This window comes from Tupaia chinensis, unplaced genomic scaffold (assembly GCF_000334495.1).
Source record: "Tupaia chinensis unplaced genomic scaffold, TupChi_1.0 Scaffold000085_1, whole genome shotgun sequence".
Taxonomy (NCBI): Eukaryota; Metazoa; Chordata; class Mammalia; order Scandentia; family Tupaiidae; genus Tupaia; species Tupaia belangeri.
Genome location: NW_006159547.1, coordinates 2,615,353 through 2,642,327, shown reverse-complemented (window position 1 = coordinate 2,642,327; position 26,975 = coordinate 2,615,353). Strand labels below are relative to the sequence as shown.

General features: G+C 35.1%; 2 protein-coding genes across 6 annotated transcripts in view; both read left to right on the top strand.

Annotated features, from left to right (window-relative positions):
- Positions 1-21,945, top strand: part of OSBPL8 (oxysterol binding protein like 8) — a 180,724-nt gene extending 158,779 nt beyond the window's left edge. For both annotated transcript variants that reach the window (XM_006142849.3, XM_027769703.1), the window contains 9 exons: positions 2,038-2,136; positions 4,082-4,179; positions 5,953-6,042; positions 7,268-7,404; positions 9,295-9,480; positions 9,798-9,885; positions 12,076-12,181; positions 15,779-15,881; positions 17,897-21,945. In XM_006142849.3, the coding sequence (XP_006142911.1) occupies positions 2,038-2,136; positions 4,082-4,179; positions 5,953-6,042; positions 7,268-7,404; positions 9,295-9,480; positions 9,798-9,885; positions 12,076-12,181; positions 15,779-15,881; positions 17,897-18,029 (1,040 nt within the window). In that variant the 3' untranslated portion in view covers positions 18,030-21,945. The remainder of the gene's footprint in view (positions 1-2,037; positions 2,137-4,081; positions 4,180-5,952; positions 6,043-7,267; positions 7,405-9,294; positions 9,481-9,797; positions 9,886-12,075; positions 12,182-15,778; positions 15,882-17,896) is intronic.
- A 1,618-nt stretch (positions 21,946-23,563) lies between these two features.
- On the top strand, positions 23,564-26,969 carry BBS10 (Bardet-Biedl syndrome 10). 4 transcript variants are annotated; one of them, XM_027769701.1, is made up of 3 exons: positions 23,896-23,942; positions 24,238-24,548; positions 24,946-26,969. In XM_027769701.1, exons 2-3 carry the CDS (start codon positions 24,364-24,366, stop codon positions 26,939-26,941), a joined length of 2,181 nt encoding a protein of 726 aa, XP_027625502.1. In that variant the 5' UTR covers positions 23,896-23,942; positions 24,238-24,363; the 3' UTR covers positions 26,942-26,969. The 4 variants fall into 4 exon arrangements, with proteins under 4 accessions (XP_006142912.2, XP_006142914.2, XP_027625502.1 ...); XM_027769702.1 differs by having other exon boundaries at positions 23,903-23,942; positions 24,211-24,548; XM_006142850.3 differs by having other exon boundaries at positions 23,564-24,548.
- Positions 26,970-26,975: the final 6 nt, after the last annotated feature.

Genomic DNA, 26,975 nt, shown 5'->3' with positions numbered 1-26,975 from the left:
TCCCAAATTTTCTCTGCCCACATCTCTGACTGAATCCAAAACAAACTACCATGCCCAGAACAGAGCTACCATCCAGAAAAAGTTTGTAATTCAAGTCCAACTAAGTAATTGCCTGTAGAAACAAAGGGACAACTCACATTGGAGAAAAATAATAGAATCCAGAGTCTTTACACTTAACATTTATAATTCTTAGAATACAATTTAAAATTACCTAACTTATAAAACCTAGGAAAGTGGAACAATCTCCAAGAAAAAGAAAATCAACTAAGACCAACCCCAAGATATGGTATTGAAAATAGCATGTTAAGATTTTAACATGGCTTTAATTATGTCATCAATTAAGCAAAAGACAATAAGTTCACAAGGAATAGTAAAATAAGGACAGCTCAGCAGAATGAGATATAAATTATTTTAAAACCCAAATAGAAATTGTAGGACTGGAAAAAAATAACCAAAATTGAACACATAGAATGAACTTTACAGCAGAATTGACATGACAGAGAAAGAATAAGTAAACTTGAAAATAGATCAGGAAATTATCCAATATGGAAAACAAAGAGAAACATTATATTTAAAAATATGAGTCCAACAGATGGTGTAACAGCTACGTCACTAGACTCCCAGTGTAGTCGACCACAGTTAAAGTCCCAGACCTGGTGGCTTAAATTCACACCAGGCACATGTGCGTGCATGCCCAAGATCTCAAGAGGAGAATGGAGAAGAAGGGATTGTGGCATGACCATCCCTTCTGGGGGTGTTATTTCTCACTTTCTGTCTCTCTGTTTCTGTCTTTCTGGCGAGTGCGTGCACCCTATAGCAAAAACAAAAACAAAAGCAAAAAAAATAAACAAACAAACAGAACTTTGGGGATCTGTTACATAGTATCATATGGTCTAATATATTGTTACTAGCAGTCCAGAAGGGAAGAGGGAGAGGGAGAAAATGGAACAGAAGAAAAATTTAAAGAACTGATGGCCAACCGTTTCTTGTATTCACCAAAATATATAGGTTTATACATTCGAGATGCTCAGAAAGTCTGTAGTAGGTAAAACTGCAGTGATAGAAAAAAGACCAGTGGTTTCCTGAGACTGAATTTGCATTCATAACCAAGGAGCAAAGGGGGCCTTTTTGGAGCAATGAGAAGTTCTATATCAAGATTCTAGTGGTTGTTACATGAGTCTCTATGTTTGCCAAAACACACTTACATTTAAAATAGGTCACTTACCATATATTTATTGTACTGCAATAAAGCGGGATATTTAAAGAAGGAGAAATACATATGATTGGAAAGCTAGAGAAAATTACCATGAAAGCTTATCATCAATTGCATTTTGGTGGTTTATGCATTTTTTTTATTTTCTCAATTGTCTATAGGGTTATTATATCAGTTATAAATATTTAAAGCTTGGGACTTAACTAACTAATGTGATTTACAGATAAGAAATGTTTTTGTTCAGAAAATTCCAGTTAAGCTAAATAATGAAACAATGTTTTATCAAATATTCTTTATGCTTAAGATTTTTCTTATGGGGGCCAGCAGATAGCTTACTGGTTACTTTGCTGGACTGCCACATAGTCAACTGCAGTTTGAGTCCCAGACCCAGTGGCTTAAAACTCACACCAGGCATGTGTGTGTGCATACCCAAAATCCTGAGAGGTTAATAGAAGAGAAGGGATTGCGGTGTGGCCATCCCCCCTGGGCGATGATTTCTTGCTTTCTGTCTCTCTGTCTCTCCAGCAAGTGCACACACCCTTTAGCAAAAATCTCTCAAAAACTTTTTTTCTTATGACCTTCATAAAATAATGTAACATGTATATAACTGACCTTTAAAAGGTACTCATTTTGTAAGAATGAGAATATGGATCAAATACATTTTAGATATAAGAAAGGCAATAACTACATGTTTGAACACATTGAGATGAGACATTTTTAAGGCATACCAGTGTAGATGACTGGTAAATATCCTAAGTATATTTTGTTAGTTTTGAACTACTTGGATTAGACTTGTGATACTTAACAAACAATACTTATTTCAGGAAACTCATTGTCTGCAATATTAGAGGGAGAAGCACGGCTAACTTTCTTGAATAGAGGTGAAGATTATGTAATGACCATGCCATATGCTCATTGTAAAGGTAAATATTCCCCATACTTGAGTTAGATACTCCTTAAACCTTTTTAAGTAAATGTTTAAGAATGTAATTTGTTATGTTTTAGACAGATGGTGTCAGACTTAGATCTTGTTTGAAACCACCCTTGGTTTATAGACACTTAAGAATATTGCTGTCATCTGCTATATATTTCTGTTGTGAATTAATCCACCTGTCATGGACTTTTTGTTATACAAGGGAACCTCCAAAAAGTTTGTGAAAAATGTGTATTATGAAGAACTATTCAAAGATTAAAAAATTTTGCACCAAGATAAACTTGTACTTCAATTCCAATTTTCCACAGACTTTTTGAAGTCTCCACATATTTTATAGATGAAAAAAAAAAAAAGACAATGAAATTACTTTGCCTGAGATCACACTGCCAATATGTGGCAATGTCAGTGTCTGAACCAGGCAGTCTACATCTGCAGTCTGAACTTTTAAATAGTTTGCATCAGCTTAAACACAATTTGGTCATTATTTGTTTTACCTTTTCCAACCTACTTCTCAAAAACAACATTTTTCGGGAATTATCCTCTATGTTAGGAGCTAATTCATTAAAACATATGGCCTCATTTCACAGATGAGAATCCTAAGAAGGTTAAGAATCTTATCCAAGGCCAAACTAGCTAGATCAACAATGGCCAGGCTGTGGGCTCAGGCTAGATCATTCTTAAGACTTTATGTACAGTTTTTGAAATAGGTATGAAGTAAGTAAAATATTTGAAATCGTGATCGATAAGAATATGCATTTTTAAATTGTATGTCATTTGAAATAAATAAAATTATATCCAGTCAGCATATTAATAAATACTCATGCCATGTCCAACTAGCAGTAGAGAATTTTTTAATAGAGTATTTTCACTGCATAGGGAATATGAGAGAGCATAGGAAGTACTGATTATTTTCATATAGTTTTCCACCTTTGTAAATTTTCTAAGATGTGTTTCCTAAATCACTAATCTAATGAATCATTTTATAAAATAAAAGTTCCATAACCAAATAAGAGAAATATTGCATTGTCTGTTCCCCTCTTGGAAATTTACATTATACGTCTGCATATTAAGGGCTACCTTTACAACTTAGTCTAAACACAGAGACACACTACACATCACAGCCTAACTTTGTTAAATTTAGAATTTCCTCAACTTTTAGCCATAGAGCCTGTGGGGTTTTCCTTTGTTTATTTTCTTCTTCCTATCCAATTAATTCTTATTGTTTGCAGTAGTTATGTTCTATAAACTCACCACAAATGCTCAATTAGTAAATACTGAACCATTGTTCCTAGGAGAAATATGACAATAAGTTACTCCTATGAGCCTTTTGTCATCATTTTAATCCACTAGTCAGTATATAACCTTGTTTTATGTATTGTTAGTATATATTGCTGTTTCATTAACATTGAACTAATAGCCAAGAGCACAATAATTCATGTTTGAACAAAGCTTTTAACACATTTCCTCTGTGAAGTACATCACTGCTTTCTGATTCTGAAAACACTAGATATTACTTCTGTGTTATTCTTAAGTTCATTTAAGAACAAAATTCCCAACAGAAAGCATAAAAATGGGGAAAACATGGCACTAGATATACTGCAAAAGCACTTCTTTTGCACCAGATTATTCACATTTTTCTCCACTCTGTACATGTCCATGAATGACTACAAAAGCACTGTGGGTATTGATTTGGGAATTATCTATATACTTTAGTGAGTAGGCAAATTTACCTATATGGAATCTGTACATAATGTGATCTGTCATCTATTTATATCCTGTGGAACCAACTTTATGTCTATATTATAGATTTTTTTTTTGAGTGGGTAGAGTGACCTTCACTTATGTTTCTCCTGCAAGGAGATTAGATTACAAAACTGCCTTTTATTAGCTAGTGTACATCATTCCCCAACCTCTCTGTTAATTTTTTCCCCTAGGTATTCTTTATGGTACAATGACACTGGAACTTGGTGGAACAGTCAATATTACATGTCAGAAAACTGGATACAGTGCAATACTTGAATTTAAACTAAAGGTTAGTAGAGAGTAACAGGTACCACCCAATTAAAAGGGAGCTGTGCCATAAATTTTGAACAAAGATCACAGTTTAGTTCCTAATTAAGTATAAAACATAACAACATAATTCATTGAAGGTCAAAGGTAAATACATCTGAGGGATAAGGGCAGGATGGTTAAATATCTTTGTATAGTCTAAGATAGCAGCCTTGGAAGATTCAAGTTAAGGCATAGTGATAATTTTTTGTTCTTAAATTTAATTAATAAAGCTGCTGGCATTATATATAGGAGGTGATTGGATAGAAATATCTCAGTGAATTAAAGCATTGCTGTACAAAGTACCAGAAGGCATTTATCAACTTGCATACTAGTTGTGTACACTAAGAATTGTATTAGTTACTATTTCTGCATAATGGATTAAAACAGAGGGTTAGAAATAGTCATATTCTGATCCTCATAGGTTCTGAGAGTCAGGAATTTGGACAGGGCATACTGGGGATCGCTTGTCTCCACTGCATTATATTTGGGACTTCAGGAAAACTTGCAGTTTATGGGTCATTTAACAGTCAGGGGCTGGAATCATCCAAAATTTTTTCAGTTATGTGTCTGATGTCTGGGCCAGGATGACTAGAGAGACTAGGACTGCTAACCCAAGCACCTCTATGGTGGCCTTTACATGCAACTTGGCTTCCTCACATCATGGCAGTTTCAAGGTCATCAGACTTATTACTGCACAGCGTAGGGCTTCCAAATCCTAGTGTCCTAAGTGAGAAAGTCAGAAGCTTCCTTCCATGCCAATCTTAGCCTCAGAGCCGAATTACTTTACTTCCATTTCTTCTATTAGTTGAAAAGTAACAAGTCCATCAAAATTTAAGGGAAAGGGATATAGACCCCACTTCTCATTGGGAGAGTGGCAAGGTCTCGAAGCATATGGGCTGGAGAACAGAAAGGTAGATGTTGCTGAAGCCATCTTTAGAAAATACCATCTGCCTCAGTAGAAGGGAGATCTGAGACCTCACAGTGTCAGTTGTTCTTGTAGGACTGTACGGTGTGTGCAGATAAAAATATTTATATGACCTATATAGTGTTTATTATTAAATTGTTCCTGTGTTGATGTCCAGCTGATGATCAACTTTGTTCTAATAAAAAATATCTCTTAAGGATTTTTGATGCAATGCCCTTTGATTTTTATTCACCATAGCAAATTTTTTCTTGTGCAGTGACAATGATATTTGGAAGTCAAGAAAAAGGGATCTTAAGTAATTTATAACACCTTTAAGTATTGTATTAGAGCTTGAAAATTGTTTTAAGGAGAGAGATCAATAAAGCAATATACTAATAGCTCAAAAAGCTTATTCCTTCTGATTTTATTTTTGAGGGGTTTTGGTTATATATTTTGTTTTGAAGGAATTGTTTTTCTTTAAGATTATTAAACCCCTTATGTTAGTTGAGATATTGCTTAATATACTGGACATTGATAGGGCACAGTTGTGTGAGTTAGAAGACAACACAGGACTTGAGACCACATGAGAGGACATGAGATAGTTGTTTCATTGTTATTTCTCTTAATGTTTATTTGAATCCCACACAGTTCGTTGGTTTTTACCTATGTTTTTCCACAGCTGTAAGTCAAATTTCTTTTTATTAAACATTTCTAAAATTTGAGTCAGTATTTCACCATTTGTGCCTTTAAGAGCACTGTAGCTATACTTTTTTTTCTATCTATATCTTATGTAAATAAGATACAGTAAATAAAACGAAGTAAAATATTTAACATTTTCTCTTTTAAAAGCCATTTTTAGGGAGCAGTGATTGTGTTAATCAAATATCAGGGAAACTTAAATTGGGAAAAGAAGTCCTAGCTACTTTGGAAGGTCATTGGGTAAGTATTTTTATATGTTAGCTTTACAAAAGGAATTTTATTGTGAGGGAAGAAATCCAACAATCATAGCTTAAAATTAAAAGCTTGCTTTTCCCATGGCTAGCAGCATCCCTATTCAATATAGGCTCAGCTTAATAACACATATTTTGATCTATTATCAACAATATTGAGTTTTATATAATATTTTATCTTTTCAGAAGTTTTACATCAGTAGGAATAGCTAACACTTATTATGTATGGAATTGTGTGTTATACTAACTCATTGCATATTTTGTATGACCCTGCAATGTGAGTACATAGATACCCATTTTATTATTCTTTATTATTGTCTCCATTTTACAGAGAAGGAAACTGTGACAAAGAGAGTTTAGATAATTTGCTTAAAGCAAGTGGTAAAGAATTCCAGCCAGGAACTCTGGCTCCAGACCTGTGCTTTTACACAGAGCACCTACACCACTTCTTAGAAGGAAAAGGCATAGATCTAGGTAGAGTTATATTACTTTAGAAAACTGTGGAAAGGATTTAGCAATATATGACTGACTTAAATTCATATTTGTGTAATGACTTAAATTCATATTTGTGTAATGTAGTTAAGAGGAGCTTAAATGAGTAAGGAGGAGCATGGTACTGCCCGGATGTACTTGCACCACAGCACTGAGTAAATACTCAGAGAGTGATGACAAAATGAAACTGGATCAGGAACTCGGCTAAGTGGCCACAAATGCCCTGTAGTAAATTTTTAATTTACTTATAGCTAAATATCATTTAGAAAAAAGATTAAGCAGACTTTTTTAAAACAGGATATTATTAAGATTGTGCCCAAATTTTGAATGCTAAGAAAGGCTCATTCAGGTTTTTCCATGAGTCCAGGGTGGTCAACAGCATCTTATTATAGTTGCAACAAAAACTGCGTTTGACTTTGACAATTTGGAGGTGACTTGAGGCTTTGCATGTAATGTTTGAAATTCATTTATTAACTAAAACTTGTGAAATCTGATATAATTTCTGTGCATTCAATATTTTTTTAAATTGACTTTGTATTACATAGCCAATGTTCTTACAAAAAAATGACGATACTTGGGACTTTGAAAAAGCGCTATCCATATTTGTTTTTAAATGTCTAGAGGAGTAGTTAATAGGAAAAAATATTACTATCATATATTGTATAATCCCTTTCTAAATAAAGACAATTCTCTACATTAATTTTTAATTTCTTTAAATATAGGATAGTGAAGTTTTCATTAATGAAAAAAAGACTGATAATTCAGAGGTTTTTTGGAATCCAACACCTGACATTAAGCAATGGAGATTAATAAGGCACACTGTAAAATTTGAAGAGCAGGGAGATTTTGAATCAGAGAAGTAAGTATATCAACAAACTCCATGAAGATCAGTTTTTTGTTTGTTTGTTTTAATGTGCTAGAGGGCACGTGCACTCACGGAGGTAGGGTGAGAAAATACCCCCACCATCTCCTAACCTATCCCATCCCCGTGGAGATCAGTCACACCGGTATCCCTTCTCCATTTCTCCTTTAGGAATGGCGGGCGTACGTGCACATGCATCTGGCATATCTTTCAAGCCACTGGGTTCAGGACTCAAACTGTGCAGTCTGCCATATAGGATCCAGCTCCCTTAATTACAGTGTCACCAGCTGGCCTAAGAGTATTTTTAATTCCTCAGTAGTATGGTTGCATATCTCTGTCTTCTGTCTCTGAATATGTACATTAAAGCAATTTTTCATTTGTGGGATGTGGCAGGATTCTGTTTTCATTTATGTGAAATGAAGATCAAATAAATGTAATACAAATCATCTTATTTTTTCTGAGGCTTAAATAGTTTTAACTTCCCACTTTTTCCTTTCCTTATTCATCTACTCCAGTATCTTAAAAATAAACAAAGTTTTTCTCTCTGCATAAAATTATAGGACTGATTAGTGATTCTTACCTGTTTTCTAACCTGATACAGGCATGCAGAACTCTAGGTGAAGGGAGCAGTAAAGGATCTCTCTTGTACTCTTCTCTGAAGTACAAGAATAGTGCCATTGTATGTGCTGGCTTCTTAAGGGCTTATATTAGTTGGATAATAATTATGGCTAGTTTCTGTTCTTAAGACATGAAATTCTCACTACATGACTTCTATTTTTGAGTAAAAAGTACTACATACACATTGCACATTTTATCCTTCTTACCTCTCTTTGTGTTAAAGGGGGCTTCCATGTAAAAGGAACGCTGAGCACTTTAATAGAACTTATGCAGCTTAGTCCCCACTATGTGTTCCCACATGCATACTGTTCTCTTTCATGGGGATTCAAGTCTACGTGTACTTTCTCTTCACTCAAAATTGGGATTGCCAAAGATGAAACAATATATATGCAATAAAAATTTTTGTTTCAACCATAACTTTGTGATTCTCTATCTAGAGCTAAGCTTTGCTGAGGTATACAACAGTTTTGGAGATGTAGATATAATTAAGTATATTTTAAAGATAAAGAAATGAGACATAAACAAAATAAATAGCTTTATTTGCCAGCTGAGAAGAGGCAAATCTAGGATTCAACCCACATCTGATTCTAAGCCTTTGTTTTTTGAGTTTTAACACACTGCCTTCCCAGATGGGTAGGATATAGGTGTTTTATTTTTATTTAACTGATGAGGAAAAGTAAATAAATAAATTTTATAAGCGGAAATCATTTTAGCTCAATAGTTTCTTCTTTAAGTCAGTAATCCTCAACACTGGTGGTATATTAATGTCACCTTGGAAATATTTAAAAAGTATCAATACTTGAACCTACCCTCAGAGATTCTGATTTTTAAAGTACCTAGATAATTTATGCATCCAAGCTTGAAAAGCACTGCATATCATTAATGGATCTTAATGAGGCCAGTGAATCTTAAATGCCATGTATAAGAATCATCTGGGAAGCTTGTTAAAAACACTTATTAAGGTCCTCAACCCTACCTCTCATTACATTCTTACTACCTGGGTCAGCAGCATTTACTACCGTGGTTTAAGAACCCATGTATAAATTCTCTTGGCAAGGAAAAAATATTAGTCTCCACTTATGAAAAAGTGTCTCTTTACTGAAGGCACTGGATTTTAACATTGTGACTCATTTTCAAGCATATGAGTATAAGCCTTATTAAAACCAGAAATCCATGCAAGCATTATTTTCTTTCAAGGGAATTCAAGATGGTTCTATATAGATTTGACTTTGTGTTACTTTTTCAATACTATTTTTGCACACATATTAGACTCTGGCAGCGGGTAACTCGAGCCATAAATGCCAAAGACCAAACAGAAGCTACTCAAGAGAAGTATGTTTTAGAAGAAGCTCAAAGACAAGCTGCCAGAGATCGGAAAACAAAAAATGAAGAATGGGCTTGCAAGTTATTTGAACTGGATCCACTCACAGGAGAATGGCATTACAAGTTTGCAGAGTAAGTAATTAAAAAGAGTTTATTTCAAACAATGTATTAGGATAGTTTGTTACATTATTATTTTGTTAGGTGGAGTAATTTTTTTTTATTAAACCATTTATTTTATGGTGAGATTTTAAATTTGATGTTTCATTTATTTTAAATTTACCTATGATAGTAGTTAAACAATAAAAATAAGCTGAAGATAAGAAAATTAGTTATGAGCAAATCTTATTGTTAAAACTGTTTATAATTATTAATGAAAATATAATCAGAAGTCAAAAGTTTTAAGTTCTCTTTTCAGTCATAAAACAGGGTTCTTTTTTTCACTTATGTAGTACCCGACCATGGGACCCACTTAACGATATGATACAGTTTGAAAAAGATGGCATTATTCAGACCAAAGTGAAACATCGCACTCCAATGGTATGTAATAAGAAAGTAACTAGATCCACTAGGTATATAAATTTCTTAAGTATTTAGTATATATGACAACCAACATTTAAAATCTGGTTTCAAACTTTAAAATTTAGGGTGAGCATTATGGTAGAGTGGGTAGCTACAAACTCTTGTCATACCAAAGCAACATTGAAAAATAAGCAAAAATATCAGAACCAAATTTACTAGAACTCTGGAAAACAATCAAAACAAGTGAACACTGGATCAAGAAAGGGGTGACTTCAAAGCAGTAGGAAAGCTTTGTAGTGTTTCAGCTTGCCCTTGTCCCACTCTCTGCTCAGTGCAGCAGTCGTCTAGAAGGATTCCTCATTCCCGATGTGAGTCCTTGATTCCAGAGGGAGCAGAACAGGACTTATACATAAATTGTTATGTATGTTCTGACCTGACTTGTTGGAGTACTACCTGATGTACCCATGCTGAGAGTATCAATAAAGAAAAATTACACAAAGTAACCTTACGGAAATTCTGAGACCAAAAAGTACAATAGCAAATGAAAATTTTACCAGGGGTATTCAGTAGCACTTTTGAACAAGTCCAAATAGAATCAGCAAACTTAGAGGTAGAACAATTGAAATTATCCAGTCCAAGGGTTGTAAAATAAAAATGAATGAAGGGAAGTGAACCAAATCTTAGACACGTGTGGGACACCCATCCAATGGGTCAATGTGTACATTATGGCAGTTCTACAAAGAGAAAAGAGAGAGGATTAGCTTAAGAATATGTATGGAAAGAAGGCCTAAATTCCCAAATCTGATGAAAAACATAAATTTACAAATCAAGAAGAGCAACAAATTCCAAGTAGGAGAAACTCAGATCCACTCTAAAATAAGCTGTCAAAAGCCAAAGAGAATATTCAAAACAGCAGGAAAGAACCAGGACATCACATACAAGGGATCCTCGATAGGATTAACAAATGATTTCTCATCAGAAACTATGGAAATACTAACCCTAATTACTTATTCTTTGAAATTTGCAAAGTAGTATTTACATACTTAAATAAAGTATTATAGTATAAAGTAAATAGGCAGGTGCTATATTCAGTCTATACTCTTACTTCAAATGCTAGAGACTTAAATTTTATAGCATTTAGAATACAAATCCACATTCTTAGAATAGGTTCAAATTGGACATTGATGAAGAATGGTAAGAAATGACGGAGTTAACAGTATAGCTAGAGATATACCAAGAGTTACTGTGATCAATAAAGTCTACCTTTAGGAGAAAATATACAGGTCTTGTATCTCTATCATGTTGAAGTTGTTAAAGGGTGAAACACAGTTTTAAAATTTTTTGAATTTTTTATTGTAATAACATATAAAAGATAAATTTTAACATTTTAACCAGTTTTAACTATACAGTTCACTGTCACTAATTGTATTTACAATATTGTACAATCACACTGGTAAAGCAAACATTTTTATAATATATATTTATATAATTTATAATATAATCCTCAAGACTTTATAACAAGTAAGTAATAATTCCCTCCTTCCTCTGGTCCATGCTAATTTCTAATCTATTTTCTATTTCCGTGAGTTTTCCTAGTCTCTTTATTTTATATAAAAGGAGTCATAATTTTTCTCCTTTTGTGTTTGGCTTATTTCACTATTTTCAAGGTTCATTTGTGCTATAGCATATAGCAGAACTTTGTACCTTTTTGTGGCTAATGTCCCACTGTGTGTATCTACTGCATTTTATTAGCAGTTTATCTGTTGATAGACCCTTGGATTGTTCTACCTTTGGTCTATTGTGAATAATGCTGCAGTGAACATCCATATACTATGTCTAAGACCCTGTTTTTAGTTCTTTTGGAGTGGAAATCTGGATCAGGAGATAATTCTGCCTTTAGCTTTTTGAAGAACATATAGACCAAAAGACATGGGTACCTATTTAGTAGTAGTGAGACTGGGTGGATAGGGATCAGGAGAAAAAATAAACTCATCATATATTTTACTTTTTGATGTTCGTATCAACTTGTTTTCTATTAAAATTAAATAATTTGATTGGATCAGTACATCAATGTTATTTGTTAAATTTTAATTAGAATATTTAATCTCTGTCTTTATTTCTGAATATCATATTAGACAGTTGTACAACTTTTATCTTTAATTAGAAAATACAGTGAAACCTTACATAACAGCAGCGTTTTATTTTCAGGTTAGTGTCCCAAAAATGAAACATAAGCCAACCAGGCAACAGAAGAAAGTGGCAAAAGGCTATTCCTCCCCAGAACCAGATATTCAGGATTCATCTGGAAGTGAAGGTAAAAAATACTTATTTCAGATTACTTGCCATAAGAGTGTAATTATTAAAAAGGATATTACTGCACTATGTTTGATAAATGAAATTCATTTTTTAATATTAACTAAAAAAAAATGTAAGAGTTTTGGTAAGGGCAGAATTGGGGTACAAAACTATTCAAAATCATAGATAAGGTGCAAGAACAGGCCACAAGGGAAAGGCATGGAAAATGAATGAAGTGTGACACGCAAACACAAACCACATTAGTAATAGCTCTGAAGCCTGGTTAGATGGTTCTCTAGATTGAATTCAGGAGGCTTTTTTTAAACTTTGAGCTTATTTCTATGCTTCAAAAAAGTTTTCATTCCCATAAATTATTGTAGTATTTGGAAGTCATAGACAAGTGAAAATACAACTATGGAAAAGTTAATGTACCTTGCGATTAAATTCTGTGCCATTTTTCTTCGAGACGGACAAAGTGTGAATTGTCTTGAACTACAGGGAGATAACTCAAGCAAGGATTAAGGTCTTAAATATTATAGGAAAATAAGGACCTGCCAGTGGCATGGTGATTATGGTGGCTAGATCGCATATGGCCAGCCATATAGTTCCAGTCCCAGACCAGGCAGTTTGAAAAAAAATCACTGGGCACATGTGTATGCATTCCCAAAATCCTGAGAGGAAAAAGGAAAAGGGATTGTGACATGGCCATCACCCTCTGGGGGGTTTTCTCTCTCTCTCTCTCTCTCTCTCTCTCTCTCTCTCTTTTTCTCCCTCCCTCCTTTCCTCTCTCCAGCAAGTACACACACCCTATACCAAATTTAAAACAAACAAAAAAAACCTTTAAGCTTTGGTCTCTACTAAAGTTTGCACTAAGCTAGGGAGCCTATTTTTACTTAAAGTGACAACACTAGAGGGAAATAAGTAATAAATACCAGAAAATTAGTAGATGATAAGTGATAAAGTATTTAAAGGAGAAGGAGCTTAATTCATTTTGAGGAAAAGTTCTAAGGACCCCAATGAATCATTAGTATTTCTACTGTATTACTGTGATCTAGAGTTGGGAGATGGGTGGAGCAAGCAACATATTGGAATAGCAGATTAATAAAATTAACAAATGTTTAAAAGCAGGAATCATATGGTACCAGTGTGCTAGAAAGGACTCTGGAGTATTAGTTGCTGTATCCATTATAGAAAAGAAGACTGAGACACAGGTTACCTGCCCATAAGGAGGTACAAGGATTCACTAAACAGTTTATAGAAATTCTATATGATGGAAAAACTACAGGGATCTTGACTTTTTTTTCTACCAAAATAAACTGATACTTTAATTCCATTCTTCTATGAATTTTTTTAAGTCCTCTCATGTATATATGTTATATATGCAGATATTTTGATTCCTTGATTCACCCTCTTATCCACTCCACTCTATTACCTATAATGATCAGCAGACATTTACTGAGTAGATAACATGTATCAGACCATATGTTAAGCATAGCTTACAACTATGTAAAGTTTTGGTACTATTGTTATAGCCCTAGTTTTGTTTTTTTTTTTTTTTTTGAGAGATTTTCACTGTAGGGCGCGTGCGCTCGCCAGACAGACAGAGAGAGACATAGAGACAGAAAGCGAGAAATCACCCCCCAGGGGGGATGGTCACGCCGCAATCCCTTCTCCTCCATTCTCCTCTCGGGATCTTGGGCACGCACGCACACGCGCCCGGCGTGAGTTTTAAGCCACCGGGTCTGGGACACGAACCGCGGTCGACTACGTGGGAGTCCAGCGACATAGCCATTACGCTAACTGCTGGTTCCCTATAGCCCTAGTTTTAAAGTGAAAAAGCAGACACTTGGAGAAAGGTTAAGTAAGACTTGAATAAAAATAAGAAGAAAGGAATGAAAATGAGAGGGGATTTGAAAAAAGCCTACACAGATGCTGGTTGGCAATACAAATTTGCAGAAAACATATGAAACTGACTAGAGATATTTAAAGTTTAGGTAATGAGGGGAATAAAGATAACCTTATCAATGAACAAAAAATAGGAAAAGGGACTTAAAAAACTGATTTCTTGGGCCAGCTATGGTGGGCACAGCAATAATGCAACACTTCTTGATACTTGGCTCACATGAGAAGGTTCTGGGTCCACTTCCCTGGTATCCTATACACACCGGATACATACGCATTTGCCTATGATCCTAACTGGCTGGGGATGAAAGTGGATTGTGTAGAAAAGACCCTGTTGGGAATGTGTACCCTACCACTGCATGGAAGAAATAAACTTTACAAAAAGCAGAGCCAATCTCCGTACACAGTGGTTAGGTCCCGAATCCCATGTGGCTGACAGAGGTTGAATCCCAACCCACTCCCAGCATATGCTGGGCATGTGTGTTCATGCCCAGTTTCCTAATGTGGCAGAGGATTACAACATGACCAGGCTCCATTGGGAGGCACTTTCTCACTCTCTTTAGGTATTTCCTGTGTGTTTCCCGCTGGCATAACAATACACAAATAAAAAAACTTCTTTTTGACAGAAAAGTAGTGTCTCCCCCAAATTTATTTATTTATATAATTTAAAATATATATGTATATATATTTTTAATTGCCGGAGAGTACATGTGCCAGAGAGAGAGAAAGCAACCTTCAATGGAACATGGTCATACTACAATCTCCTTTCCTTCATTCTTCCTTCCTGTCAGGATTTTGGGCACAAATGCGCACGTCTGGTGTGGTTTTCAAGACACTGGAATCAATATTTGAACTACAATCAACCATGTGGGATCTGGCTTTCAAAGCATCATACTTAACCAGTGCACTACAGGGCCAGCCCTACTTTTATTTTAATTACTTAAAACATAAGACTGATACCATCCAAAATTTTACTAAATATATTGGGTTGTCTTTTGACAACTTTTTTTTCCTGTTTTTCTATGCAAAAATGCATCTTAACTTTCCCCACAACTCAATATTTGTAGTGGGGCTGGCAAGTGGCATGGTGGTTTAGATGCTGGACTATCACATGGCCAACTACAGTTCGAGCCCCATACCTGGTGGCTTGCTTTCTCACTTTTCCCTTCTCTCTTTGTCTCTCTCTAATGAGCATGTGTGCCCCATAGAAAATTTTAAAATAATAAATTTAAGGAACCAGCAGATGGCATAATGATTACATCACTGGACTTCATGTAGGCAACCATGGTCCGAGTCCCAGATCTGGTGGCATAAATCTCAGGCCAGGGGTGTGTGTGTGTGTGCCTGCCTGCCCAAAATCTCAAGAGGAGAATAGAGGAGAAAGGACTGTGGCATGGCCATCCCTCAGGGGGTGATTTCTCGCTTTCTGTCTCTGTCTCTCCAGCGAGTACATGTGTCCTATAGTAAAAATCTCTAGAAAAGAAAAAAAGAAATTTTTTAATTAAACAATTTTCTTAAAAAAATATATTTGTAGTGTTTTGGTTTTGAAATAATATTTGAAACTTTACAAATGTAGAGTATTAGTAGTATTAGCCTAATCTTAAGCCACAAAAGCCAACACATTTTTTAAGTCTAGGAAAATTTTTATTAGGATCAGTAAGTTGAACTATAGATTGTTTTTATGATTACAGTTTCATTCTTAATGTCTTTTTAGCTCAATCAGTAAAACCAAGTACAAGAAGAAAGAAAGGGATCGAACTGGGTGACATTCAAAGTTCCATCGAATCTATAAAACAAACACAGGAAGAAATTAAAAGGTAATATATACTGGCAGTTACTATTCATTTGAGTCCAGAAGAGTTGTTAAGAATCCTGCTACATAGAAAATCATTTGCAAACTTTACATTTTTTAAAACATGATTAAGCTAAATTAGAGCTTTGGCCTCTACCACGTGATGTCTGAAACATAAAATTCTTCTAGCACTAAAATGCTGGGGGAGAGGAGAGGTTGTTTTTTCTCTGAGGCAAGAATTGAAATCGCTTTATCATATGCTGTAGCATGCTAGGAATGTTTTGCTGGCTTAGATGTGGAGGTGGGGTTGTTTCTGAGAAAGTTACTTAACAAAGGCTTTTGTAGTCCTCTTGTGCATAGCTAATGTTTAATTGGAATGCATCAATTGCTGAAGTATTGAAATACTTCATACATGTGTAAATAGTCCTGCACTGAGATGGCTGAGTACTCCTCTTGCAGTCTTAACCCCTCCTCCTACACACCACCCCATGACCTAGCAACTGAAGGTTACTAACTCCTAAGGAGATTCCTTGGAGAAATGGTAGGGCTAACATGAGTTCACCTGGGTTGCCTCCTATGCTACATAAGTTATTGAAAATCTTTGATATTTGCCCATCTGCTTTTTATGTATTCAGCACTCACTCAGTGCTTCTAGACGATTTTTAAAAAGACATTTTCCTTTTTCCTTTTTTTTTGGAGAATTTACAGCTTACATTTAGTTGTAGTTTTCACCCACAGCCTCATCTCTTGTCATTGTCCTGTACCTTGCCAGGCTCCAGTCCTATGACACTCCTTTCATCTCTCAGAATGCACGTTTTTGTATGTTTGTACACACTGGTCCACTTCTTAGATTGCTTTTCCTCACACCTTGTCCATGAAGAAAATCTCTCTTTATCCTTCAGAATTCAACTCAAATGCCACCCTTTTTTTGGTAACATTTCTAGTCACTCTCTCACAGAGAGTTAATTAGCCCCTCAATTCAGCTTTCATAGCTCCTTAGACATACTGTGAGCACTTACTACATTCCAGAGTTCTTATTTTATATATGTGTCTACCTGGTTGGACTGTGAGCTCTTTTACAGCAAGGAGTGTTTCTTGTGTATCTCAGTATCATCAGCCCCCTCTAAAAAGCATTCAGGTTTCCTGATTTAATTATATTTATAAATTAGCCTTCTCTATTGTGTTGCCCCCTTCCTATCTCTATCTTTACACTTATAAAATACATTAATAGCAGTTCAAAGAAGAAGCTAATTAATCCTTCGGTAATCAGTTCTTTTTAGGCAAAATCATTTAGGGCAGCATAAAAATAGTGTAAGCTTGGGACCAGCAGTTGGCATAATGGCTATGTCACTGGACTCCCATGTAGTCAACTGTGGTTCAAGCCCCAGACCTAGTGGCTTAAACTCATGCCGAGTGCGTTTGTGTGCATGCCCAAGATCCCAAGAGGATAACGGAGGAGAAGGGATTGCAGCGTGGCTATCCCCGCTGGGTGGTGATTTCTCGCTTCTGTCTCTCTTTCTGGAGAGCACATGCGCCGTATAGCAAAAACCTCTCCAAAAAAAAAAAAGTGTAAGCTTACTTCATGACTAAATTAACATTTCATTTCTGTTAAGATATGAAACAGAGCATCCTTCAAGTCATAAATGTTACAAAATCAGTCATATTTTTTTTTCAGGTTAATTTAGTGTTTTTCTCCTATCCCTGTTTTTCCCTAAAGAACCTTGATGAAGCACTAAGAATTAAAATTTTGCTGTAAAACCACTCCTAGAGAAAGTGATATGTTTCTACATCATCACATTTTAATAGTTAAGTTTGATACATATAATTAAATAATATGTTTGGTATAATATAGAATTTAGATTTAGACAAAGCCTAATAATGGCTTCCATTGCATAATCAGCTTCTTGTTTCAGTGATAGTATTGAACGAGTTACTTCTGACAACATCAAGTGTTCTGTGACTGTATGACATCAAATTGTGAATTCTGTGGTAACACTTCTGACAGATAATTATAAAATTTCTTGTTGCTTATTTTTGTAGAAATATTATGGCTCTTCGAAATCATTTAGTTTCAAGCACACCTGCCACGGATTATTTTCTACAACAGAAAGACTACTTCATCATTTTTCTTCTGATTTTGCTTCAAGTCATAATAAATTTCATGTTTAAGTAGAAGTTCTCTATAGTTGAATTAGTATACTTTAAAAGATGATATTTGGCCTGGGACCAATGTTCAAGTTGATTTGGTCTTTATTAAAACATCACACTATTTCTAAAACAAAAAACCTAGGAGATAAATGTAGAGATGTTGAGTTTTCATCTTTTTCCTTAATCTAAAATAAGAGCTATCCTATTTGATCATTAAAGTGAGCTATGTGTTAAGTGCCAGGACATTTCTTAGCTTTTGTGAGAATGTGTCTACATGTGAGTATAATAAACCCACATGTATACACAATTGTGTCTTATGTACTCTTACCTGACAGTAGTCTTTGTATTCTGTAGTATGTTCTCAGATATAATGTTAACATTGCTCATAACAAAAATGCTATCAATCTTATAAAATATATGTATAGTAATCTATTTTCTTCATAAAACAGGCACAAAACTTTTATCAATAAGGAATTACAGACTGGGAAATGATGGAACGACAGATTATAAATAATTTAATACAGTGCATTATTGTTAAAATAATTTCCTAAGCACCCAACTCAATTGTCTTCATAGAAACAGCAAAAAAGAAGTGTGAATGGTCAAAATTAATATATTGAGATAGACATGTGGCAAATTGCTTTTTTAAAAAAGTTTACACAAGATTTTTTTTTAACCCCCAAGATTTAATTTAATATTTATAGATACCGGTAGATATGTACTTATGTGTATATCTAAAATATAAAAAAGCTGGTATGCAGCTACTTGGATCTGTTGGTTTCAATGCCACTTTAAGCACTTGCTGGAAAAAGTGTGGTCAAAATTGATTGCTTTCGTTTTTGTTTTTTTTTTTTAAGTCAGGTGGTCCACAACATAGGCCAAAATCTAGAGATTTTTATATTTGAAATGCTGATATTTCATGTTTTTTTCATTATGAAAAATTTTAGCTTTCATTTAGACCTTAGTGTGTTCAGTGAATAGGTAGAAAAAAATTAATAACCAATATTTTACTTCAAAAGCCAAAAAGAGAAAGGCAATAAGACACTGTGTGGTGGCCTTTATTTATACATTAAAATTAGTCTCTTTAAAATGTGCAATAAGTTGATCATCTTAAGAAAAGTATCGACTTGTGAAGTTTAGTTCTTTATTATCCCTCTGTCCTTAGTAACTTCATTTTGTAGCAACACCACAATTCTTTAAGCTTCCTTCATGTTCAGACTAAGAGTCCCTCCTAAGATTTGTTTGTTTCTTCTGTTTAATTATTCGACTTTGTGGTTTTCACATAGATACTAAAACTTTTTTTGCAAAGGTACTTAAATTTAGGAACATGTCCTAAAATCTTAGGATCTTGAAAGTATAGATTTTGAAGTAGTTATGGATGAAAATGAAGGTCCGAGAGAATAGTTGCTCTAGCCACAATTTGCCTTTGACTAAGAAGAGACTATGAAACACTGGTAAAATTACAATCTACTGTTTTTGCCATAATCAATATTGAGTCAGGGGATGACTGATAATTATGAAAACTGAAAATGATAAAAAGAGCCTGCTTTTTTCCTCTAACCTATGTGGCTATCTTAAATATCTTTAATATCCTTAAATATCTTCTTTCCATGTATTGTTGGTAAAATAATGCTATATTCCATACATACAAGTGAAAATATTTTTTAAATGGATAAAAGCATAAATAATTTGTACCTATAGCCAGTGTTTTCATGACTACATTGGAATGGGTGAGGTCTTTTGTTATATTTCATATTTGTCAATATAATTTTTATATTCACATTCTGTTAACAATGTTATGCTTAACTTCCTACTCATCAATATATATTTTGTAAATATTGTACAATTTGATTTTTTTATGGTTTAAATTAGTATTAATTTATATTATATATTACTTGATTGGCTGATCACAAAAACAGTTTCATTATTAAACCCTGAAAACTTAAAAAACTTTTTGATGGTAACCTACTTTAGGGTTTTAATCTTTTTTGATTTACTTATATGTTATTTTCATTTGGTCCAAATAGTGTTTTATTTGTAAGGGCATCTTCTAAGACTGGAGAGATAGTTACTTTATTTTTTAAAAAAATTTTTTAGGGAAGATGATATGTAGTGTTACTCAAGGAATCAAAAACTATTTCATAAGAAAGAGCAGGGTTATTCATAACTGTTTCTTATTCACTAAGAGCATATATATCTTATCTAATAGTCCTCTTGGGCTTTTAGTTGTCTGAGTTCCTTTCTGTGAACCGAACACAAAACTCAGGAATTGGCTTAATTTTAGATCCCTGGTTAGGCTTAGTATGTGAGTCCTTTAAAATATATAATTAAAACTTTGTATTTTACCATAAAATGTAATTAATTTTAAATGTTTTTCACTTGAGATCAATCTTCCTTCATACATGGATTCATAAAGCGATTTATAGTTCCCAGTTGTCTGAGAGCCTCATGGTGGTTTCTATGATTTAAGACCCTCTGACCAGTTTTTTTCACTTATCAAAAATTGTATTTTCTCACATGAATATTTAGATGAGTAATAATTGATAAGTGTATTTCTGTTTTAGTTGTTAAATGTACTATGCCTTCTGTTACCCATCATTTAGTGAGCTAGAGCTGGCCTGGAAAAAAAAAAAATATATATATATATGGCATGTGAAATGTTAATATTTCACGTCAGAACTTTTTTTTTTGCATAGCTTATAAAGGTACAGTATAATTTCTGTCATAGTTCAGTTGGCAACTGCATTCCATTACACAGTTGGCCTTGTAAAATACAACCCTCATTTAGTATTCACGCTTTTGTGCCTTTAAGAAAATATCTTTTGTCATTTTTGTGTTATAGAACTATCATATGATTCAAAATGTTTATAGGCTTGTCATAAAAGGGTCATTTCTCTGTCACTTTATTTCCTTTTATATTGCTATAGTATATTTAAACAGTAATGCTGTACTTTTATAAGGGTTTATCTATTTACTATTTCAAATACATTGCTCACTCTGAGACCATTGGAGATTTGTCAGATTATTCTGAGTATTGAAAACAGTGCCTTTTTGATGGAATTCACACTGTTTTGGATGTCAACTTGTGCCATAAATACACAAAAATTTGTGGAAGGCAGTTTTAACCTTTTGAAGAATATCTTAGTCAAAATGTAAGAAAATGAATATATAAAATTCCTTTTTTTTTGAGCGTTAGCATTTCTAAGTGATCAGTGAATAATTTTGACATACAGTGATAATGGCATTATTGATGTGCCATACTTGAGACTGGAGATTATTTTGAATTATGCTCCATGTACAGAAATAAAGTTAGTATTTATATCAGATTTTCCAATTTGAACCAATGGGGGAAACCCTCCACAGGAAATCGGTAAGTTTACATTTCAACTTCTATCTTACCTAAGTGAAAAAGAGATTCTTTAAAATGTATAACCTGCCACTATTATGTAATTTGGTTTCATTTTGTTCTGCCTATCTTGTGAGTTTAATATATTTACCCTCTGTTACTCTTAACATACTTCTGTTTTTGTTAGTTTTTAACTGAAGATGGACTGTTAAAATTGTTTAGGACCAGTGTCTTATGATTAACATATGTAGACGAGCCACAAGAAACCCATGACAAAATGAATGTGAATATACTTTCTAAAATATTTAGAAAATTTTATTTTTCCGTGTTTATCATGTAAAATTGTTTTAGTATTACAATATTGGAAAATATCATTTAACAAAAAATGCCATGAGACATTTGAACTGATGAATGAACCACAGAACTTTGGTTGAAATTTTTTCACTTTTTAGCATGCTAAATATACATCTAAGTTTAAATATCCTGTTTAATGATCATTTATAAATCCAATCACTACCACTGGTCAGTTTTGTATGATAGAATAATAAAAGTATGTTATCTGCAGTGTAAGTATAGCACACTGTCAAATTCTTTTCTTTAAGGTGCATAGTAAATGTACAGCTAGTCATAGGCTACTGTTTTGTAATGTATTACATTTCTAATCTATTATTCCTAACCTATTATAAATGTTTGCAGAGAGAAAAGAGTTGAATTTTTCTAATGATCTGTGAAATTATGCTAACTTCTACAAGTAGGCATTCTAAATAAAATTTTTTAAAAGAGCAAAATGTGATCAGATGACTTTTAATATAACATACGATGACTAAATTACTTAGTCCAAATTTTTTTCCTTGTGTGTATGTGGCAAGGGTTGGGGAAGGGTAGTTGCTAAGGATGACAAAGGGCTTGCAAGAGATTTCACAATTAGAATCCCTAATGTGTGCTTTGCTTGGTGCTTAATATGCATTCTTCTTAAATTGTCATAACAGCCTTGATAAATGGAATTTAGTCAACTATTAGACAAAGAATCTGAGGTTCAGAGAAGTTAAATGACTCCAAAAGAGTGATAGCACACTTTTACTGTAAGAGAAAGCATGGGTTTGAATCCCTGTCTCTGCAGTACACTTAAGGAGAATTCTGATCTTAGCATTTCACTTCTAAATAAATTGAAATATTGAATAATAATATATAACCTGTGTGATGAATAAAAGCAGAAAAAAATGAACCATACTGTTAAACATAAGACCCACGTGAAAGTTTTTCTCCCCAAATTGCCTCCTCATCCACAATGAGTCAACATCAGATGACTCCCAAAAGTAATTACTGTTTTTCCTCCCTTACCCTCTCCCTTCCTTTCTATCCTTGCTCTCCCTTCAGAACTAGTTGTTTATGGCTATTATTTGTTCTTATAATACAGAGCAGGGGAGAGAGGTTCCTCCTATCCTGTACATAGGAAGAAGAAAACCGATCCTTTATTGTTCAACCTCATTGAAACACCTACAAGATTTTCTTGCTAGTATTGACAACATGTTTTGACTCTTAATAAAAGTGTTATCCTATGATGCTAATTGAATCTTCTGTTTCTTAAAAAAAAAAAAAAATCCCTTTCTTGTGGGTATAATGGGTGAGTGGTGAGCCGCCATAGTGATTTGGTGGGTGTACTGCATATACTGACTGTTGAGTATTTGGGATTTTATTTTAAGGAATTGTTTTATTTACTCATTCATTTATTTTAACTTGAGCAGAGACACACCGAGAGAGAGAGAGAGAGAGAGAGAGAGAGAGAGAGAAAGAGAAAGTGAGAAAGCAAGCCACCAGTGGTCTGCCATGTGAGTGTCCACTGTTTAACCACCACACCACTCGCTGGTCCGTAACTGTTGTGTGCTTACTGTATTCCAGGAACTATGCAAAGTGCTTTGAAAACTTTGTTCACCTCCTCAAAACCTTAATGAAATTTTTCTTTTACAAATGGTAATCTCATGTTTTCCAAGATGAGAAGAGACAGGACCAAAGAGGTCTCTTACTGAGCATCAAAGATAAGTAAATGGCTGAGCAATCCCAGGTCTGAATCCCAAGCCCACACCTAAAGGTGTATGTCAGAGAGCGAATACAGAGGTACTTCAAAAAGTTCATGGAAAATATGTACTTTGGGAAAAAAATTATGCATGATATTCACATTCCTTGCACCAGAATAAACTCGTACTCTAATCTCATTTTTCACACACTTTTTAAAAATCCCCTGGTATATGAAGCAGCACGTTCCTCCTGCCTTTGGATTGTATCCTGGATCTTAGGCCACTGTTTTATATTACTAATCACCGCTCTAACTAATGAAACCATCATAGCTGCTTCAGAAAAAGTAAACTGTAGTGGCTTAGGTTTCATTGTGACATCTAAGCCCAGGAAACGAGGCCAAACTCTGCAAAGACAAAAGCCTGGAAGTAATGATGGTGATGGCTGGCCTCTGCGTATCTGCCCTGCATCCCGAAACTGCTTTCGCGATGAAAGAAGAGCAACTGGTGACGAACGGACAGAATATACGAGAACCATTGTAGAGGTTTCGTCCCAACCCATACGCAGCTTCCGGCAGGGGTAGGAGCCGGCAGGGGTGGGAGCCGGCCGGGTTCTACCGCGCTGCCCTCTCCCACACACAGAACCTATAACCACGTTGACTCCGGAAGGAAGTTTCCGGACTGAGGGATTTGGGGGCGGTGGATGTCACTGGAGGGAAATAAATTCACCTAGAGAGCAGAAATAGAACCTTAGGGTTCTCGCTCCCGGGACAGCCACTGGACAGCCAGAAGCACTTTTTTATCTCTCCGAGCCCCAATTCATGCACTTACGGGGTTTGTCCCAGCAGCAAACAGACCTTTTATCTACGCCACAGTTTCCGGCTCCGGTCCCTAACTTCCGGTTCCTTCCCCGCCTCTTCCGTTCCTGGCTCCGCCCCCTGTGCCGGAGGTCCTCGCGTCCTGGAAGTTGGCGGCTGCTAGCGGTCCAGATCCCGGGTCCTATGGCCGCCCTGGCGTCTATGAAGGTGGCGTTGCAGGTGGCCGAGGTGCTGGAAGCCATCGTGAGCTGCTGCGTGGGGCCCGAGGGGCGGCAAGTTTTGTGTACGAAGCCCACCGGCGAGGTGCTGCTCAGCCGGGATGGAGGCCGCCTCCTGGAGGCGCTACACCTTGAGCATCCCATCGCCAGGTACCCGCTTCCCGCTCTCTAGCCCGTAGCCAAGTGCCCGAGGTTTAGTCTCTGTAAACCTCTTGTCTCATCCCGGCGATATCTGTACAAAAAAAAAAAAAAAAAAAAAAGTCGGGTGAGACTCTTTCGTGCTCCGGGATAAAGTGCTGCCCAAGGGAACACTTGTGGACCCCAAACCTTATCAACTCCCAAAAGCACTTCTCTCCTCCCTGCTCCTAACTCTAGAATCTTAACAATAGAACAAAGTTACTTGGAAAAGAAAAAAAGCTGAAAGTAAGGATGTATGACAACAGGATAATATTCTTACTTTATGCCTGTATCTGTGGAAACTCTTGATTCAGGTGTAGGAAGCTAGCCTTCTGAAAATCTGAGTTGCTTTATTTCTTTTTTTGTACAGGATGGTAGTGGCTTGTATTTCCAGTCATCTCAAAAAAACAGGAGATGGTGCTAAAACATTTATTATTTTTCTTTGTCATTTGCTCAGAGGACTTCATGCAATCACAGATAAAGAAAAGGATTGTTTGATTTCTGAAAATGTTCAAACCCATGGGAAGCATTGGAAAAATTGTTGCCAGTGGAAATTTATTTCCCAAGCTCTTTTAACATTTCAAATGCAAACTTTAGACCGTGTAATGGACCAGTACTTAAGGAGACACTTTTTGTCCATCTTCTCTTCTGCTAAAGAGAGAACCGTATGCAGGAACTCTTTAGAGTTGCTCTTAGAAGCATATTTTTGTGGAAGAGTGGGAAGAAATCATCACAAATTTATTTCACAATTGATGTGTGACTACTTTTTCAAGTGTATGAGTTGTAAGAGTGGGATTGCAGTATTTGAGTTAGTGGGTGACTGTCTTAGAGAGTTGACAGTTGGTGTCACAGGCCTTCCTGTTTCAGATTCTAGGATCATAGATGGGTTTGTGCTTCACAGAGATTTTTCTGTGTACTGCCCAGCAGATGGTGACATAAGAACAGTAATAGTGACAGAAGCCATTCAGCCTCTTTTTTCTACTTCTGGATCAGAGTTTATTCTAAATTCAGAAGCACAATTTCAGACATCTCAATTCTGGATTATGGAAAGGACAAAAGCAATCATGAAACATTTGCACAGTCAGAATGTAAAATTGCTCCTTTCTAGTGTGAAACAACCAGATTTAGTTATTTATTATGCAGAACTGAATAGCATATCAGTGGTGGAATGTTTATCACCAGAAGAAGTTTCGCTTATCCAGAGGATCACTGGGCTTTCTCCATTTGTACTACCAGAGGCCTCTTTACAGTGTGAAATTGCTAATGCTGCTTTGGTGAAATTTTGTAAACCCCTTATTCTTAGATCCAAAAGGTATGTTCATATTGGCTTGATTAGCTCTTGTACATTTATACCACACTGTATAATTCTTTGTGGACCAGTTCAGGGCCTTATTGAACAATGTGAGAATGCCTTACTCGGAGCATTTAAAATGTTTCAGGAGTTATTTAAAGGGATTGATCTAAATTACATGACACAAGAAAATAACCAAAATGACACATTAAGTTCTCTTATTTGTAAGAATAGTAGAGAAAATAATCAGTTACCAGAAACTGGTAATGGCTCAGTACAAAGGCCACATGAGGACATAGTCGAAAAGAACAAAGATAAATTGGAAAAAATGCAGACATATTTAAACATATGCCCAAAATTGGTAGTTTCAAATGTAAAATTAGGAACATATACTCCATGTTTAGCACCAAAACTGATAACAACAGATACATTCCAAACAGATGAAACACTTAAAGGTTTGTCACCAGAAATAAATAAGGCTACTGATGACTGTGAACTGTTAACTGAGAGTAATTCCACTGCTAATTCTACAACAGAAAACACTAGAAAAGAAATGTCTTTTGAAAATTTACAGGTCACAAAAATTGCTGGAAAGGGGAGCATGTTACCAGTGAGTCTTCAGTCTCTAGACAGATATACTTCCCAAAATACATTCCCTCAGACTATGTACTGTTTCTCGTCTATACCAGCAGGGTGTGTTTTGCCAGTTGGTGGTCATTTTGAGATCCTGTTACATTATTACCTTCTCAAATACAGCCAAACATGCCAGCAGTCAGAAGAAACCATGGTTAGTATGATAATAGCTAATGCACTTTTAGGCATTCCCAAAATCCTTTATAAATCTAAGAAAGGAAGTCATAGCTTTCCACAAATATATATGAAAGCTATTCATGCACTTCAAACCAATCAACCCTTGGTAAGCAATCAGATGGGGTTGGAATCAGTTGCTGGTAAACACCAGTTACTAACTTCGGTTCTTCAGTGTTTGACAAAAATATTAACCATTGATTTGGTGATCACTATTAAGAGACAGCCTCAGAAAACTGATGATCAAGATTCAGAAGATGAATTATAACAGAACCAGAGTTTAAATCCAACTCAAGCCATAA